The following is a 17,453-nucleotide window of genomic DNA, read 5'->3' as shown; positions in this document are numbered from 1 at the left end:
GGCAAAAAGTTCCATAAAGTTCAACATTCAGATTTTTAATACTAGAATTTACATTCCCAACAATGTGATAGTAGAGTTGTTAACCAATGCAAGCAATCGTATTCCAAAATATTGGCATTAGCATTTGAATAATATAATACTAATTGCTGGTGGGCTCTCATCTCACATTCCAGAGAATGAAAATCTTCATGATCAGATAGACATGTATTCACAGGAAAAGTTGTTTATCTGTACTGTCACTTTGTAATGATGTAGCACCAAGCAGCTTGAACTCTTGTATGCACGTGTAACACTGTACATAGTAAAATAAATTCTTCTCCATCATTTCATAGTCCAGGAAGGTAAAATATTACCTACTCTTTGAAGTCAAGGGCAAAGGAATTACAAAGGAGAAATGTCTAGCTTTCATAATTGAAGACCCAATGTCTTGCCAAAGTTTCAAAGCCTATAACAGTTAAGTGAGCAATAAAAAGGTGGCAAACCCTTCAGCAGTGCTCAACTGAATATTTTTGTTTTGTATCTCCAAACCTCCTGTGGTACTCAAAATCTTTGCAATAACTAGTATACTCCTAATCAGCTGTTCTCAGTAAACCCACAATTTAGGGAAATGTAACACTTGGGGATCCAACCATGAGCCCTTGTGAGTACATTACATAATTAACCCCTCTACTAGAGTGTGGCTCAGGCTATAAACCAGAAGGACAAATGTATTTAAAGGACGACCCTCCATCTTAATAGTGCCTTTCCCAATATTAGGACGTTTTGATTGCTGAAGCATTTTATATTATAGCCAATGAAGTAATTTTGAAATGTGGTCACTCTTGTAATATAGGAAAACAAAGCAGATAACTCGTGCACAAGTTTCCATAAACAGCAACAAAAAAAAAGTGAAATACCTGAAGTCATGTACCACAGCTAAGTGGAGTGTAACTATTTTTGGTTTGCTCTTGTCTTGGAGACAAGATAGATCAAAAACTCATCTGATGTGCAGGTTTCTTTAGCCACTCCACTATCACATTCTACCAGTCCTAAAATCAAAGCTCAACAATAGTGCTATAACAAAAGGTTTTTATTTCTAAAGGCATATAAAGTAAAAATGTGCTAATACCAAAGATTCCAGATATCAGAAAATTCTTAAGACAGCTTGAAGCAACAACAAATGCACTCAGTGTTTCACACAATAGTGCAATTACTCAGAGGGAGAGTGAGAAACTGTAACATAGGGTACACATATAATTAGAATATTCTCATCACCCTGGAAAAGGCATAAAAACATATCAGAGAGAAGCAGTTTCATCCCCAGGTCCTCAACCCTGACTGGGGAGTTACAATTTCCCGAGTAACTCTTCCTTAGCGTTTTTTTTAAAACAAGGACAGATATGGAAGCTCTTGTACAGACACTGGGTCATCCCAACACAGAGGAAAGGCAGATATGGGACGTGTATTGAATGAGATTACCATTGGAAAGGAAGTGCTGTTGTCAGATTAAATATCAGGGGTGGTGGGGGGGCTGCTGAGCATAAGTGTGGACTGAAAACCATGGCTAGAGGAGAAAGAATGGGGATACATTAGTGAAAATCAAACGAGGACATAAGATTTGAAGAGAGTCATTGCTAGAGGGGGAGATGTGGGTGTTAAATGGGAACGATTGGAGACATGGATGAAATCAAATAAACATTATTTTTAATGCACACACAAAGTCAAATACTCCTTACAATAAACTGTGGTTTATAAAACTGAAATGAAGCACAAATGTCACACAAAATTAATCAGCTTTTCTAAACATTGCAATGTCCAGTTCATGATCTTCTCACCATCACACAGTCGCTTCAGGTTTTATCAACTTATTCACACACAGGAGAGGACCATTGCTAATAAAATGGTCACCAACAATAATCAAGTGGCAGGGGCCTCTCCTGATGCTCCTCTCACCTGAAAGTATCTTCCATCACTGCTGGGGGAATACTGCAGCATAATTATCCCCCATCTCGAACCTAGATGTGGCATGTTTGACCGTATTATATGTACTTAGTATTGCCAAGATCACTTAATTCAGCACACTGAACTGAACTGAGGGCCTCTGGTCTGTGTCCATCACCTGTGTGGTTCTTTAATCAGGTTGGGCACAATTTAGCTGCTGTTCAATGGAACTTAGTATTTTTTTGATAAATTTACACATGATAGGAAATGAAGAAATTAGGCAAGCAAAGGGTTAAGGCCAGAGTTGGTCTGTTCCCACACAGAATCTCAGGATTGTCAATGTGATTTTGAGTTACAAACAGATCTGGCAAGGAGCTATCCAATCACGAAGGAAGAAAACAGGAGTTTGTATTGGGGATTTGTAAAGTATAATAGCAAACAAACACTGTTTGGCAACAGTCAAAATATATTTTCAGCAACAAAATGAAGGAAATCTAGTTTCAGAAACTTGTAAAACATCAGGTTCCAGTATCATTTTAGAATACTTCCACTCTGATCCCCAACAAAAATATTGAATCCTGCTGGGTTAAAATTTCAACACTGCAACTGCCCTCGAGTATCTGGCCAATGGAGTCAATCTTTACGTATGGCTTAAGATAGGAATCAGTGGTAAGCATTTTATTTAGAAATCACACAACACCAGGTTATAGTCCAACAGGTTTATTTGAAATCACAAACTTTCAAAGCGCTGCCCCTTTATCAAGCTCATTTAATCAGATTATAGGTCACTTCACTTGTTATTCAGCTGTTGACACTTTACTCACACCAACTAACACTTCGGATCACCAGCAGGGACTTATTATTTGACATTCCACTCACACCATTTGTATGATCTTTTGATCTTTTGATCTCTCTGTCTATAAATTCTGTGTCTGTGTGCTTCTCTCTCACTTCATCTGACGAAGGGGCTACGCTCTGAAAGCTTGTGATTTCAAATACATCTGTTTGATATAACCTGGTGACGTGTGACTTCTGACTTTATCCACCCCAATCCAACAGCGGCGCCCCCACATCACGACTTTTTATTGGGGTGGCAGTTAGGGAGGGGAGTGGGGGAGGCATTATGAACAAATCCAATCACCTCCTGACCCAGAAGTCACATGCATTGCACTTTCAAACAGAGCTTCACTAATGACAACCAAAAGTGGTTTCTCCCTGCGTAATACAGGGTGCCCAGACAAATGAAGGTCTCAAGATGTGAAGCACAACAGGCAGAGGATTCATGCAGGTCAGGTATGGTCCTCTCCATATATTTAGCTATTAGATCCATAGTGTGATCTCAGCCTAACTTTACATCCAAACCTTCATCTTCACAAACTCATTAGAACAAAGTTTCAATTTCTAAAGAACTAAATTCCTTCAGGTGCAGTCAAGGAGGAGTAGCACAAACCAGCTGACGTGCATAAAGAATAATTTATGACACCTGGGAAATGTTGTGCCCAGTCCCAATGCAAGCACAGCTAAGTCTAATTTGAAGAAAACCCACTATTGCTCTGTCCTGTGTTAATATTACTTAGATTTGCTTTAATCATTCTTCAAGGCTATCCTGAGTAATGCTCAGAATTTATGACCTGCTCCATGTCCAAGAAACAGCTTCCAAAAGCAGAAAGCCAGTAGTCAGAACATAGATTTAAGGTAGTGGGCAACAGAACTTGAAGGAACAGGAGAAATATATATGTGAAAGTACTGTCTCAAAGAGTGTTAAAAGCAGATTCAATAACATTTTCAAAAGGATATTAGAAAAATATTTGAACTGAAAAACATTTGCAGGGCTTTATGGAAAGTGTGATTAAATTAGATAGCTCTTTCATAGAGCAGGCGCAAACATGATGGGCTTAATGAACCGACTCCAGTGATGCGTTATTCACTGTGGAACTAGCAGGATTAAAACAAATTGAAATTAAGCCTGACCTGCTCAGGATGAATAGAAAACGAACATCTTTTTTAAACAATACATAAGGATTCTTGAAAGCCTTCATTCTTTCAAAACTGAAATTTTTCTGTTCATTCAAAGTCAACATTTGTCTCAGTGCTGACCAATCCATAGCCAGGATCACTGGAACAAATTACTCCCCATTAATTAACACAAAATGATCTAAATTTAATAAATACAGAATGACTCAGGGTTTTGGGATGCGCTGTATACAGCACTCTTATAATAGGCCTGTTCATCCCATTTGAAAATACAGAAACTCAATTGTACGTTCAAGCTGTATACAGGATGCTACCCTATTCAGACTAGCAACAATGGAAACCTTGGAAATTATGAAAGTCTAGCAAATCAAACTGCTTGAACAGTGAAGAAACCGACTAAGTAATACTAACAGTCTATACAGAGGAAAGAAAAACAACCGATAGTCCATGAATGGTGTCAAATTAGTTAGGGATTTCAAAGAGGCCTACAAGGTTCAATGAAGTTCAATACTAAATTAGATCTAAACTGTGTAACAGTACTGCAGGAAAAGGCAGCCCATGACCAACTTCCCAGGTAAGTGTAGCTCAGCAATAAAAGTCAACTCCATCAGGGCTGCCAATGCTAGGTGAATGAATACTATAGTACATATCAGTAGCAATATTCAAGTACATAGTTGAAGCAGTTGAGATCATGTTGAGTACAATACTATACAGAATATTTCTTCATCAGATTTTAGATGACCGAAACACAACAGCGAGATACCAAAGTGTTGGAAGTAGAGCAGAGAAATTCTCAGGAGTCAATCCTAGTGTCAATGTTCTCAGATACAAGGAATGATGGAGAAACTGGGACTGTTTAGCCTCCAGCAAAGGAGCACATGTATCATCGTATAGCAAGCATAGAAAACAAATGGAAAACCAAATTCACAAGGTCAATCAGACAGTTTCAAATTCATAAAATGGCAACCGAGGGGTAGGATTGAAGCCAGATGTTTATCATACAGGTATCAACATACAGCTTCTTTGCAGACAAATGGAAGCAAAACCTTGGAAATTTTCAAGAAATATGGATGCCGCACTAGGGAAACTGAGGATTGTTCGGAGATAGGGTTAGAGGTAGGATAGTCCCGACCCAAACGTCAACTCTCCTGCTCCTCTGATGCTGCCTAATCTGCTGTGTTCCTCCAGCTCCAGTGTATTGAAACTGAGGTTTGCTGCATGGATGGAAGGGCTTCCCTCAACCATATCGATTTTGTGATATGAACCAGGAAAAAGGAAGATACCAGGATAATAACATTTCAAAAGCTGCCAAGAGCATGCCAGATCATCAGTGCTGGACTCCACCTCCAGCACTGTAAAGAAAATGCCCAATGTCCTTTCTGGAGCCACACTGCACATTTGAGAGCCAACAAAAGGAGATTGGGAGTGGAGGAGGAGCAGCTTGTGACTGGATTAGAACAAGTATCCATCAAGTATCAGGTAAGTTGCAATACCTGACCAATTACCTCATCTTCATGACCCTGTGCAGCTCACTCATGGTTATCACAGTTAGATACAAGTAAAGAGATGGTTACTGTAAACACCAACATCCTAAACTCCATAGCATTTCGTAAACATTAAACAGATTGCTTAAATAAGTAAAATGATTAGATGGAAGGACAACTAGAGGTGAGAAACAAATGCTAATATAGCCAGTAATGTACATATCTTATTAAATATTTAAAGTTTAATCCCATTTTTGCAACAGCTATAGGAGACTGTAGTTGTTGGGTTGGAGAGCACAGTTTGCAAACATTGTTCAACATTTCATCGGCATTCTCTAAGAAGTCTCTTTTTACTCCTCTCTGGAGACGACTGGTCCCTGATTTACACAACACTCTCAATGTTAGTCTTGATTTTTAAATTTTCATCCTGGTTTCAAATCCATCCAAGGACTCATTCCTTCTTATTGCTATAACCTCAAGCCTACAACCTTCCAAGGAATCTGCACTCATCTAATTTGAATTTCTTCAGCACCATCAATTTAAATCAGTGGCCCACTGGTGTCTGTGCCTTCAGTTGTTTAGCCCCTCGTCCATGAATTTGCTCCCTGCAACTCTGACTACACCTCATTTTCCTCTATTAACCTTTGGTCATATTTTCTATTGTAACACTCCTATGGAATTCCACTGTTAAAAGCCCAATATAAATACATGTTTTCATCGATGTGGAACTGTCCCTGATAATGTTTCATTATGAGCATCTCTCAATGATCAGTGCTCAATTTTGACCAATTTACATAAACAGGTCTTGATTCAGCATTCACTGGTTTGACTGGGAACTCTGGTTTATAAACCGGTTACGGAGGAATTGTGGAGCAGACTTTCTGATATGTGAACCAAGGAACACAACTTACAGGTTTACCTCCATATAACTCTGATCTATTTTAAACTCAGATTTGCTGCATTATTTTTTTTTTTTAAGAAAAAGCTGATTAACCTTGGTGAAAAACAACACTGTACACATGAATAAAACAACAGCGATATGATCAATGATGGTACAGGGTGATCAGAACAGGTAGGAACCCTCCTTTTTACCTGTCCTTACAAAGCATTACTCGGAAGGAGTTTATTGCAATTTACTTATGTACAATTATTTTTACTTAGCACAATGCAACGGAAAAAGAAAATTTCAAAAGAGTCATTTTCCATCCTGGTTATTTAGTGACTTTACTATTTATACAATGGCTTCTGTGGCAGTTGATTTCAGCTGTACAATCTTTGCACTATTCCCCTGTAACCTGAGTAGGCTGCCCATCTGTAGTCTGATTTGTGGACTGGATGAACATAGGCTGGGTGATGTCCTGTCCTGCTGGCATGGTAACCTGTTGAATCTGGTACAGTTGCTGCAGGGAACAAAACAAAATACATTGATATATATGATAAATGTGCATAAACTGAACAATAACTGCACACAACAGACAAATAAAGACATGATTTCTAAGATGTCCAGGTGCAGGGAATCTCAAAGCAAGCCAACGCTTACTGGCACGTTCCATATGAACGTCCTTTAATCTCAATATCACCACAAGAAGCAAAGTAAAATAGACACGAGCATCGGAAATGAAGATGGGGTTCAGGTATGCACGACAAAGCAGTGACAAATGTGGAGTCATTTTCTGACAGCAGAAAAGGTGGTGTTAAAGTTGGGTGCAAGTGGGCAGGGGTACAGTTATTGAATGAGCATTCCCCCATTACCATGGTGGCACTTCAATATATCAGAAACTGTGAATGTGTCAAGCTACAAGGCAGAAAAATCACTAAAATAATGAAGTAGAGCTAGAAGGTGAAATATTGAAGAAGTAAACTTCCACAGTACAGGATGACACTGGAGCTTGGACAAGCACAAAATGGTTCGAGGACGTGTCCGTGTTGTTTTTGAATAAGTTGAAGTTTGTGGTGAAAATGTCAACTAAAGATACAGTGGACTAAAGAGAAAAGATAATGCATTTTTCACAATCTTAGAAAATCCCAAAATGCATAAAGCTGGTTCTGCATCATCTACTATTAAATGCAGTAACGTTATTGTTAAAAAATGTAGCAGCCAAGATACAAACTGCAAACTCTAACAAACAGCAAGAAAAGACAATCTGTTTTTAGATGATGACTGATGGATAACACTGGTACAATTCTTCAAAATTGCCGCAGTATCTTTTTAAGCCCAGATGGTAATGTTGTGGGGCAGAATTACCTTTTAAAAAAAAAAAAAAAGATCTTTGAAAGAGAAGAAGCTGGGTCAAACGTGCTGTTTGACAGCATGTGACAGTATCATTTTAAAAAATTCCTTCATGGGATGTGTGCGCCACTAGACCAGCATTTATTGCCTATCCCTAATTGATCTTAAGATGGTGGGGAGCCATTTTCTTTAATCACAGCAATCTTTCTAGTATGGGTACACAGCCAGCACTGGAAAAAAGTGAATTCCAGGAATTTGTTCTAATGACAGTGAAGGAACAGTGATATATTTCCATGTTAGGATGGAGGGTAACTCAGAGGAGGTGGTTACGTTCCCACGTATCTACTGCCCTTGTCCTTTGAGATAGTTTAGCTGCAAGTTTGAAAGATGCTGTGAAATGTGCATCAGCGAGTGGTTGCAGTGCATTTGGCAGATGGTACACACCACTGCCTCAGTGCATAGACAAGGAAGGGAGCAAATGTTGAAGGTAGTGGACGGGGTGATCAAACAGGCTGTTTTGTCCATATTAGAGTTGAGCTTCTGGAATTTTACTTTTCTGGACTGCTGGTAGAGCTGCACCCATCCAAGCAAGTGGAAAGTATTCCATCACTGTGATTTGTGTCTCGCAGAAAGCTGACAGGCTTTCAGAACTTAGGGGGGAATTTACCCACCCTTGCAGCCACAATGTTAATATGGCTGCTCTAATTCAGTTTCTGGTCGATGGTAATCCTTAGGATGTTGATAGTGGGAGGTGGTGATGCCAGTGTCAGGGGAGATAGTTAAGTTCTTTCTTGTTGAAGATAGTCATTGCTGATCAGCTGTATGGCATGATTATAGTTGGCACTGGTTAGCCAAACCCTGGATACTGTCCAGGTCTTGCTGCATTTAGACACGGTTTTAGTAGCTGAGGAGTCATGAATGGTGCTGAGCTTTAATGATTGCATAAGAACATCCGCAACTTCTGATGTTGTGATGGGTGGGAATATCGTTGGTGAGGCAGTTGAAGATGATTGGGCTAAAGGCATTACTCTGAGGAACTCTTGTGGAGACATCCTGCAGCTGAGATGACTGACAATCAACAATCACAATCATCATCTTTTGTACCAGTTCCAATAAAACTCTAACCAAAGAGTTTCCTGCATTCCCTCCCCATTTCAATTCCAGTTTTTCTCAGGCTTCAGTAAAATTGCTGCTATGTTGTCAATGGCAGTCACTCTCATCTCACCTTTAACTCTTGTCTATGTTTGAACTAAGCTGTAATGAGGTCAGGAGTGACTGACCCTGACAGAACCCAGATTGACCATCACTGAGCAAGGTTATTGTTGAGTAACCGCCACTTGATAGCACTGGTGATGCCCCCTTCCATCACTTATGACTGAGTGTGGACTGAGGGGGCAGCAATTATCTGATTGGATCTGTCTTGCTTTTTGTGGACATCTAATTGTTAACCCTGAGATAGTAGGAACTGCAGATGCTGGAGAATCCGAGACAACAAGGTGTAGGGCTGGATGAACACAGCAGGCCAAGCAGCATCATAGGAGCAGAAAGACTGACGTTTCGGGCCTAGACCCTTCATCAGAAAAGGGGGAGGGGAAGGGGGTTGTTAACCCTATTGGCATGCAGGCTGATGAGAATTGCTGTCATATAGCATTAGGAGACTGGCAGGTACCAAAAACAATGGTTTCAGTTTTGTCTAACTAAAGTTGGGAAATTGATTCAGCTCTTGATAGCATGTAACTAGTGACTGCAGTAATTTGGCAAACAGAGTTCAGCAATGCCAGTATAAGTACAAACATTGGAACAACAGTAGGCCTCTCAGCCCTTTGAACCTACTCTGCTATACAGTAAGATCGTGGCTGATCTGATTTTAACCTCAACTCTACATTCCTGCACATCCCCAATAATCTTTCATCCCTTGCTATTCAAGAATCTACTTACTTCTCCCTTAATAATATTTAAAGATTCTGCCTTTTGAGATACCAGCTGGATTATATCAGATATTATCACCAAGCACATGGATGATTTAAGCAGAGATCAAGAATGTACATTATAAGTGACCTAAAAGAGAGGAAAATCACTTGGACAACAACCGTACATTCGTTATGATAGCATGTGAACTGGAAGAACACATTGACGTATCACACGCTTGGAGGAGGGGTATTCATTGCTGTTGCAAGGCAACAGAGGCATAGATGACAAAGAACAGTCATTAGAAATAATAAACTACTCAATTGTTCCATTACTCTTTTATGCAAAATGCTATCTTCCATTGAAAATATTACACTGTGAGAGAGCAAGGTTGAGTGCAAAAGAATTGGGAGCGACATGCTGAGAGAAAGAGGCAAGAATGTTTTTTCAAAAAAAACGCATGCCTGGTGTTTTTGGTTACGTTAATGGCTGCTTATATTTTAAAATATCCTTTCCTGCAGCAGTACCTGGGAAGTGCTTCACTTTATTACCCTCACAGTTAATAGGTGATGAATTTCTACCAGCTCTCAGCCCTTAGGAATGTAATTTCATGGAAACAAAGCTGTTGTTTTGTAAATTATTTACCTACAACCTTGCCCCACCTCTAAACTTGTTATGCAGTCACTGAATATGATCCTGAACAATAGCCTGAGTGTTGTCCTTCTAAACTAAAGATAAGCAAAACAATCTGACACAGAAACAAGTATGTAACTGCAATTATTTGTTTTGAATTGAAAGTTAAGACGAGGAGTCAGGGTCCCATGTGTCTGCCATGGCTCAGCACATAGCAATTTTACCGAAGTCAAAAACTTGTGAGTTTAAGAATCTACACTGACACTCTAACACAGGACTGAGGAACGTGTGGTGTTTTGCGATGTTTTGAATGCTGTTGTATAATTGCAAGTCTGTTCTTGTTACAGCAGGCAACACTAAAGTTCAACAAAGTAAAAGAGAAGACAATGACTGTGGTAATTAGGTGACACCAAGCATGTATTTTCCAAATCTGAAGATAATAAGAGTGAGGTAAGATGTCGCAGAGTTTGAAGCCGCACAACGGGATGAGTTGTGTCTCAATTTAAGGTCAGTGATTTGGAAAACTGTGTCCTGCAAACCAGATGGTGATCCATTAACCCCCCAACGGTTACAAAAGAGATCAGAGGTCATTTCTGTGTAAAGCAACAAAGGGGGAGGTGGGCCTAAAAAGAACAAATTCAAAACACCTGATTTCTCTCCAGCAAGCTGGCAGGAGAGATGGGTCCTAAGTTCAAATTGCTAGTTAATCTTCAATTTCACTGCAAATTCTCAGTGCACTCACAAATATACCACAGAGACACATTATGCCCAAATCATAACCTAGACCTAAGGAATGCAGAGGAAAAACTTGCCAACCCAATGTCACAGAATCTATTTACTGCTGGGATTGCTTGCTGACATCAATTAATGGTAAACAATAAAAAGCTATTGCAGCCACCAACCACCCCAACTCCAACCCAAGTGAGAAATGCTGTTTTAGAACAACAAATCAAATATTAACAATCATTAAGTTATCAGGGAATAGTGGGGGGAAAAAAAAAACTTAATATAAATTATATTTAACTATTTAAGTCAACCACAGTCTGACCAACAAAAAAATCCCACATTCATCATAGTCATGTTTTCCTTTCCAGGCGTACACACTTCAATTTCCAAACTTGAAAACTGTTTTTTGGCAAGTTTATAGGCAATTCAGCCATGACATATCCAGCCTAACAAATGTTGTGGCAAGTGGGATACCTGGTTGGAACAAGAGCTGCAATGAATTTTTCTGCAGTAAATAGGTTGTTTGAGTGGTTTCCCAATGCTGGTAGAATCCCCATTATTGGGACAAGCATTATCTTTTGCACCAGTAATGACCAACTGCAGCCAAGTCCTGGTATACAGTTCCGTTCCTGCAACCTCTGCCACAATACTTTCCAACAAACACCTCAAAGAAAGACAATGAGTGTACTTAGCATCAAACAAAGAGTCTGTCAGTCTAGCATGTCTGTGGTGACTTTATGCTACAGAAATCTAAAATGAATTTCAGTCGTGCACCTGTATCACCCTCTCTTTTGAAACTATACTTGATTTTCCTTTAAGATACAATGCTCTTCACTTCAAAAAAATTCTGTAGCACAGCATTCTATGCCCCTAAAACATCTACTCTTTACATTGACAACCATTCAAATCCATCTCCAGCACACAGACGCTCAACTGTATTTATTTTAGCAACACTAGTCACCATTGGATGAAGGGGTTTAATTCGTTAGGGAATAGAAGGTCTAAGTTATGATTAAGGCATAATGTATGACTGTTGTTGGTAATTAATTTGTGAACCTACATTATAAATAATCCATCCTCCAATTTGCCTCTAGCAATGTAGTAGTAAATTCATTGACCTGTGATAATTACTGTAAGATTCTAACTTCTCAATATTGCAAGCTACAATTCTCAGAGTTTAATTATTTGTACAAAAACACAAGCTTATTTATTGATGGAACACATTATAGAACTGCACAATGCAAATGACATTAGCAGATGGCTAAAGCTCAAGGACAAGTCAGCACAGCTCAGAACACCTCAGATCATGTTTTACTCAAACTGGAAAGATCCTGGGACCAAGATTTCTCATAAGAAACATGTATTGGTGTAATAAAGAATGACTTGAAGAGCTAATTCAATCTTTCAATTTGCTAGACAGCTGCAAAGGGCAGTTAAGAATAAATCATTTGGCATACAACTGGAGTCACACAAGCTAGACCAGGCAAGGACAACAGATTTTAGATTCATTTTTACATTTACTGACACGTTTTATTTGTTAAACATTGCTTTCTTCTAATTAGAATTCAAATCCAGAATTAGACTTTATATCCTCTGAATTTGCTGAGACTGCAGTACTCTGAACTATAACTGGCTCAAAGGAGAAGTTGGCAACACATCAGTAGATGGATGAACATTTCTCTCAGGATCCAATAAGGAAAGCAGGTTTGCTGCTGCACCTCACCAAGGAAACAATCCCTTTAAAAAGAACTAAATCCTCTGCATGTTCCAACTTGTTTGCAAATTGTATTCTATTTCCACCTAATATAACTAACATCTGTGTTTGGCTATGGTTATGATTCTGAAGGGGCTCAATAGGGTAGTCTGGTGTTTTTAAAACTTTTCCCAAGCGTGACCCCATTTGAAAACTTCAGACTTCATGTGAACCTAGAATGAACACCTGAGGGGGGAGGGGGGGGTTGTTTCTGTGTGTGTTGGTGTGTGTTGGTGTGTGTGTGTGTGTGTTGGTGTGTATAGAGATGGTGCTGGAGCAGGTAGGAGTGTTATTGAGCTGGAGGACGCTTCAATTTTGAGTGGTGGGAGCAAAGGATCATAAAATCCCTACAGCGTGGAAGCAGGCAATTTGGCCCATCGAGTTAAGTATGAGTTGATTTGATGGAAAGGAAGGGTTTTTCCATAACAATTAACATCCATGCATTCACAAATTTCACTTGCAGCAGCAATCAGGCACCAGACAGCATTCCATCAGGGTATTCCCACCAACAAAAATTGAGTATTTAAAGGGGTTGCATTGTTATCAGAAACCAGTTCAAGCTTCATCTCAGCCATTGCTGGCTTGGACCTTGTAACTGCACTAGCGGTCACAGCAATTGTTTGGGAAGCACTGGAGTAGATGCTGAGAATCTGCTTCTGCTGGTCAGGGTATCTAACGTTTGGGAACAGTCTCAGGACAAGGGACTGATTATGTAAGACTGAGATAGAAGCTGTTCCGTGCTGTTTGACTTCTCGGTCTAACAAGTCTACGCCGAACATAATCCCAAACTAAACTAGTCCCACCTGCCTGCTCTTGGCCCATATCCTTCCAAACCTTTCCTATTCTTTTAAACGTTCTAATTGTACCCACATCCACCACTTCCTCAGGAAGTTTATTCCACACACGAACCACCCTGTGTAAAAAATTTGCCTCATGTCTTTTTTAAAAATCGCTCTCCTCTCACCTTAAAAAATGTGCCCCATAGTCGTGAAATCCCCCATCCTAGCGAAAAGACAACCACCATTAACTCCATCTATACTTCTCATTATTTTATAAATTTCTGTCAGGTCGTCTATCAACCTCCCACACTCCAGTGAAAGAAGTCCCAGCCTATCCAGCCTCTCTTTATAACTTAAACCTTCCATACCCAGCAACACCCTGGTAGATCTTTTCTGAACCTTCTCCAGCTTAATAATAGCCATCCTATAACTGGGCGACCAGAACTGGACAGTGTTCCAGAAGAAGCCTCACCAATGCCCTGTCCAACATGACTTCACACCTCCTATACTCAAAGGACTGAGCAATGAAGGCAAGCGTGTCAAATATCTTTTTAATTACCATGTCTATGTGTGACGTAAACGTCAAAGAATTATGTACCTGCACTCCTCGGTCCCTCTGTTCTACAGCACTAGCCAAAGCCCTACCATTAATTGTATTAGCCCTACCCCTGTTTGTTGTACTAATTACCTCTCATTTATCCAGATTGAACTCCCATCCGTCATTTTTCAGCCCATTGACCCATTTGATCAAAATCCCTTTGTAATCTTAGAAAACCTTCATGTCCAATATGCCACAATTTTGGTGTCATCTGCAAACATACTAACCGTGCCTTCTATATTCTCATCCAAATCATTTATATAAACGACAAACAAAAGAGGATCCAGAACCGATCCCTGTGGAACACCGCTGGTCACAGGCCTCCGGTGAGCAACTCTCCACCATTCCTCGGTTTCCTGCCATTAAGCCAATTATGTATCCAATTGGCAAGCTCACTCTGAATCCCACGTGACCTAACTTTACTGATTAGTTTACCATGTGGAACCTTGTCAAAGGCTTTACTAAAATCCAAATAAACAGTGTCTGCTGCTCTGCCATCAATCTTTTTGGCAACTTCCTCAAAAAACTCAATCAAATTTGTGAGACACGAGCGTCTTCACACAAAACCATGCTGACTATTTCTTATCAATTTCTGCCTCTTTAAATGTTCATAAATCCTTTTATAATCACCTCCAATAATTTACCCACAACTGAAGTCAGACTCACACGTCTATAGTTCCCTGGTTTCTCCTTACAACCTTTCTCAAACAAAAGGTACAACATTAGCCACCCACCAATCATCAGGCACCTCACCCGTAGTTATAGATGATGCAAATATTTCTGCAAGGGGTCTTGTAATTTCGTCCCTACTTCCCACAACGTTCTGGGATACATTAGATCAAGTCCCGGAGATTTATGCGCCTTTATATTCTCCAAGACCTTCCAGACTTCCTCTTCTGTAATATGAACTTGTTTTTTAAATATCAAAGTTTATTTCTCTGCATTCTCTAGACTCCATTTCTTTCTCCACAATAGAAACCTACACTCTCCATACTGACTAAGAGATTCAATTGACCCAAGTTCTCTATACATAAAACAAGACTCTCTTCTGTTCTTGACTAGAACCTTCAATATCTTTATTCATCCATTGTTCCTTAATCTTACCAGCCTTATCCTTCACTCCAACAGGAACATAATACCTCTGATCATCACACTCTCGAATGCCTCTCACTCTTCAGGCGTCCTCTTACCTGCGAACAGTCTACTCCAATCAATCTTTGAAGGTTCTTGTCTCAAAGCATTAAAATTTGCCTTACTCCAATTAAAAACTTCAACTTTTATGGAAGGCTTATCCTTTTCCAAAATCATTTTGACACTAACAGAATTATGATTGCTAGACCCAAAAAGTGTTCCCCTACTTTTACTTCAGTCACCTGCTCTGCCTCATTGCCCAAAAGAAGGTCTAGTTTTGCTCCATCTCTAGTAGGAGCATCCACATAAGCATCCACATATCGATAAAGAAAATTTTCTTGAACACATTTGACAAATTCTTCACCATCCAAATCTTTAACACTATGGTAGACTCAGTCAACGTTTGAGATCTCCCTACATATTTGTTTCACATTTCCCTCTTACTACTGGAGGCAGAGGCAGCTAAAGTATAATCCCATCAAAGTGATCTTTCCTTCCTTATTATAATCTCTATCCATACATTTTCACTGGACAGTTTTTTCAGACATATATTCCCTAGTAGAAGCAGTAACGTATTCCTTAATCAAACTCTCCCCCCCCCACCCCGCCAACACACACAAATTTCTTGCCTCCTTTTCTATGCTTCCTGTAGTATCTAAAACATTGAGCTGCCAGTCTCGTCCATCTCTCAGTCAAGTTTCTGTAATAGCTATGATGTCCCAATCCCATGTTCATAAACATGCCACGAGTTCATCAGCCTTCCTTGTAAGATCGCTTGCATTGAAATAAATGCAATTTAGCTTTTCAGAGTTATTACATACTCTGATTCTCTCGTGTTTCTTTTCTAACTGACGTGTTCTCCTCACACTCACAACCTTCCTCATCAATCCTTCTGTTTACACTGCTACTTAGAGAGTGGAAGTGGAGGAATTCTATCTGTATAAAGTCTCCCTTATGGAATGGACAAATCTCCCTACTAAGATAGTGGTCTCCTTCCAGTTTATGTTAGAACCCTCCTTATTGAACAGGTCTTTTCTATCCCAAAAGACATTCCAATTGTCCAAAAACTTGAATCTCTGAATAAAGCAGCTCTTCAGCCATTGATTTTTCTCCTTTAACCTTTCGTTCCTTCCCTCATTAGAGTTTGGCATTGGGATTAAACCAGAAATTACTACGTTTAAGGTTCTATTTTTTAATATTCTACCTAATCTCTTAAAAATTCGCTCTGTACTGCTTTAATCTTTTCCATAAAAATGTCATTCCTACCAACCTGTACAATAACTTCTGGGTTCTCAATCTCACCTTTAACAATATGCTTAAAACGTTTGGAGACATCCTTAATCCTAGCACCAAGAAAGCAACAAACCATTCTAAATTTATGCACACTGCAACAGAATCTCCTGTCTCTGCCCCATAACAAAAATTCTATTAAATCTTGTCAAACACTGCCTAACAAAAGAATCATTCCAAGTTTTAATTAATGACTGCCCCCTCCATTTTCTTCAGAGAGATTATCCCCTTCTACTGTTCCAGAAACTAAATTTCTGTTTGATATAGGAATAGCCAGCGGAGACTTTTGAACTACCTTACCTTTCCTGACAGTCACCAATCTATCTGACTGATTCTACTATGTAATAACTTTTCTAAATCTACTAGCCATCTCATTCTGTACCTCCTATATGCCCTTAATAACACTAAGTCCAAAAAAAAAGGATGTTTCAATAACAGCTTATATATAAAAATAAACTACCTTTCATTACCTACAGAAAATAATGTTAAAATGGAAAAAAATTAAAATATATATGTTAAGACGTTACTTCAAAGGGCTAGAAATCTTTGGAATTCTCTACTTTAGAGGGCTGCGTATGTTCCACTGCTGAATACATTTAAAGTTGCACAGACAGAACTTTGGTCTCCCAGGGAATCAAGGGACACAGGCAGTGGCGGTAAAGTGGAGTTGAAACCCAAGATCAGCCATGATTATATTAACTATCAGAGCAGGCTCGATGCATCACATGGTCTCTCTTGCTCCTATTTATTGTGTTTTAATGTAAGCAAGTCAACTCAAGAATCTACCCACATTACAAAATGAATAGACAGTCTACCTCATGTTGTATGCAGCTCAGAAAACTAGCTCGAATTGCAAATAAAGAGGCAGTTCAAAAAGGATCACAAAAGGTAACATACCTGCCCATCGGTAAATTGGCTGTACTGTTGCTGCTGCTGTTGCTGTCCCTGTTGAACTTCTGTTTGTCCTACCTAGGATACGTAGGAGAAGAAACACTAACCAAAACAGGATACAAAAACAAAACAGTAG

The 17,453-nt window shown here is 39.4% G+C and overlaps 1 protein-coding gene across 7 annotated transcripts in view; it reads right to left on the bottom strand.

Annotated features, from left to right (window-relative positions):
- Positions 1-1,054: 1,054 nt before the first annotated feature.
- The window catches only part of nfyc (nuclear transcription factor Y, gamma), a 99,678-nt gene continuing 83,279 nt past the window's right edge, over positions 1,055-17,453 (bottom strand). For all 7 annotated transcript variants that reach the window (XM_048612985.1, XM_020530216.2, XM_048612986.1 and 4 more), the window contains 2 exons: positions 17,324-17,395; positions 1,055-6,778 (listed from right to left, as the gene is read on the bottom strand). In XM_048612985.1, the coding sequence (XP_048468942.1) occupies positions 6,659-6,778; positions 17,324-17,395 (192 nt within the window). In that variant the 3' untranslated portion in view covers positions 1,055-6,658. The remainder of the gene's footprint in view (positions 6,779-17,323; positions 17,396-17,453) is intronic.

The sequence above is a fragment of the Rhincodon typus genome, chromosome 27 (assembly GCF_021869965.1).
Source record: "Rhincodon typus isolate 14 chromosome 27, sRhiTyp1.1, whole genome shotgun sequence".
Taxonomy (NCBI): domain Eukaryota; kingdom Metazoa; phylum Chordata; class Chondrichthyes; order Orectolobiformes; family Rhincodontidae; genus Rhincodon; species Rhincodon typus.
Note: the sequence above shows the minus strand (reverse complement) of the source record. Positions and strands in the feature narration are given on the sequence as shown.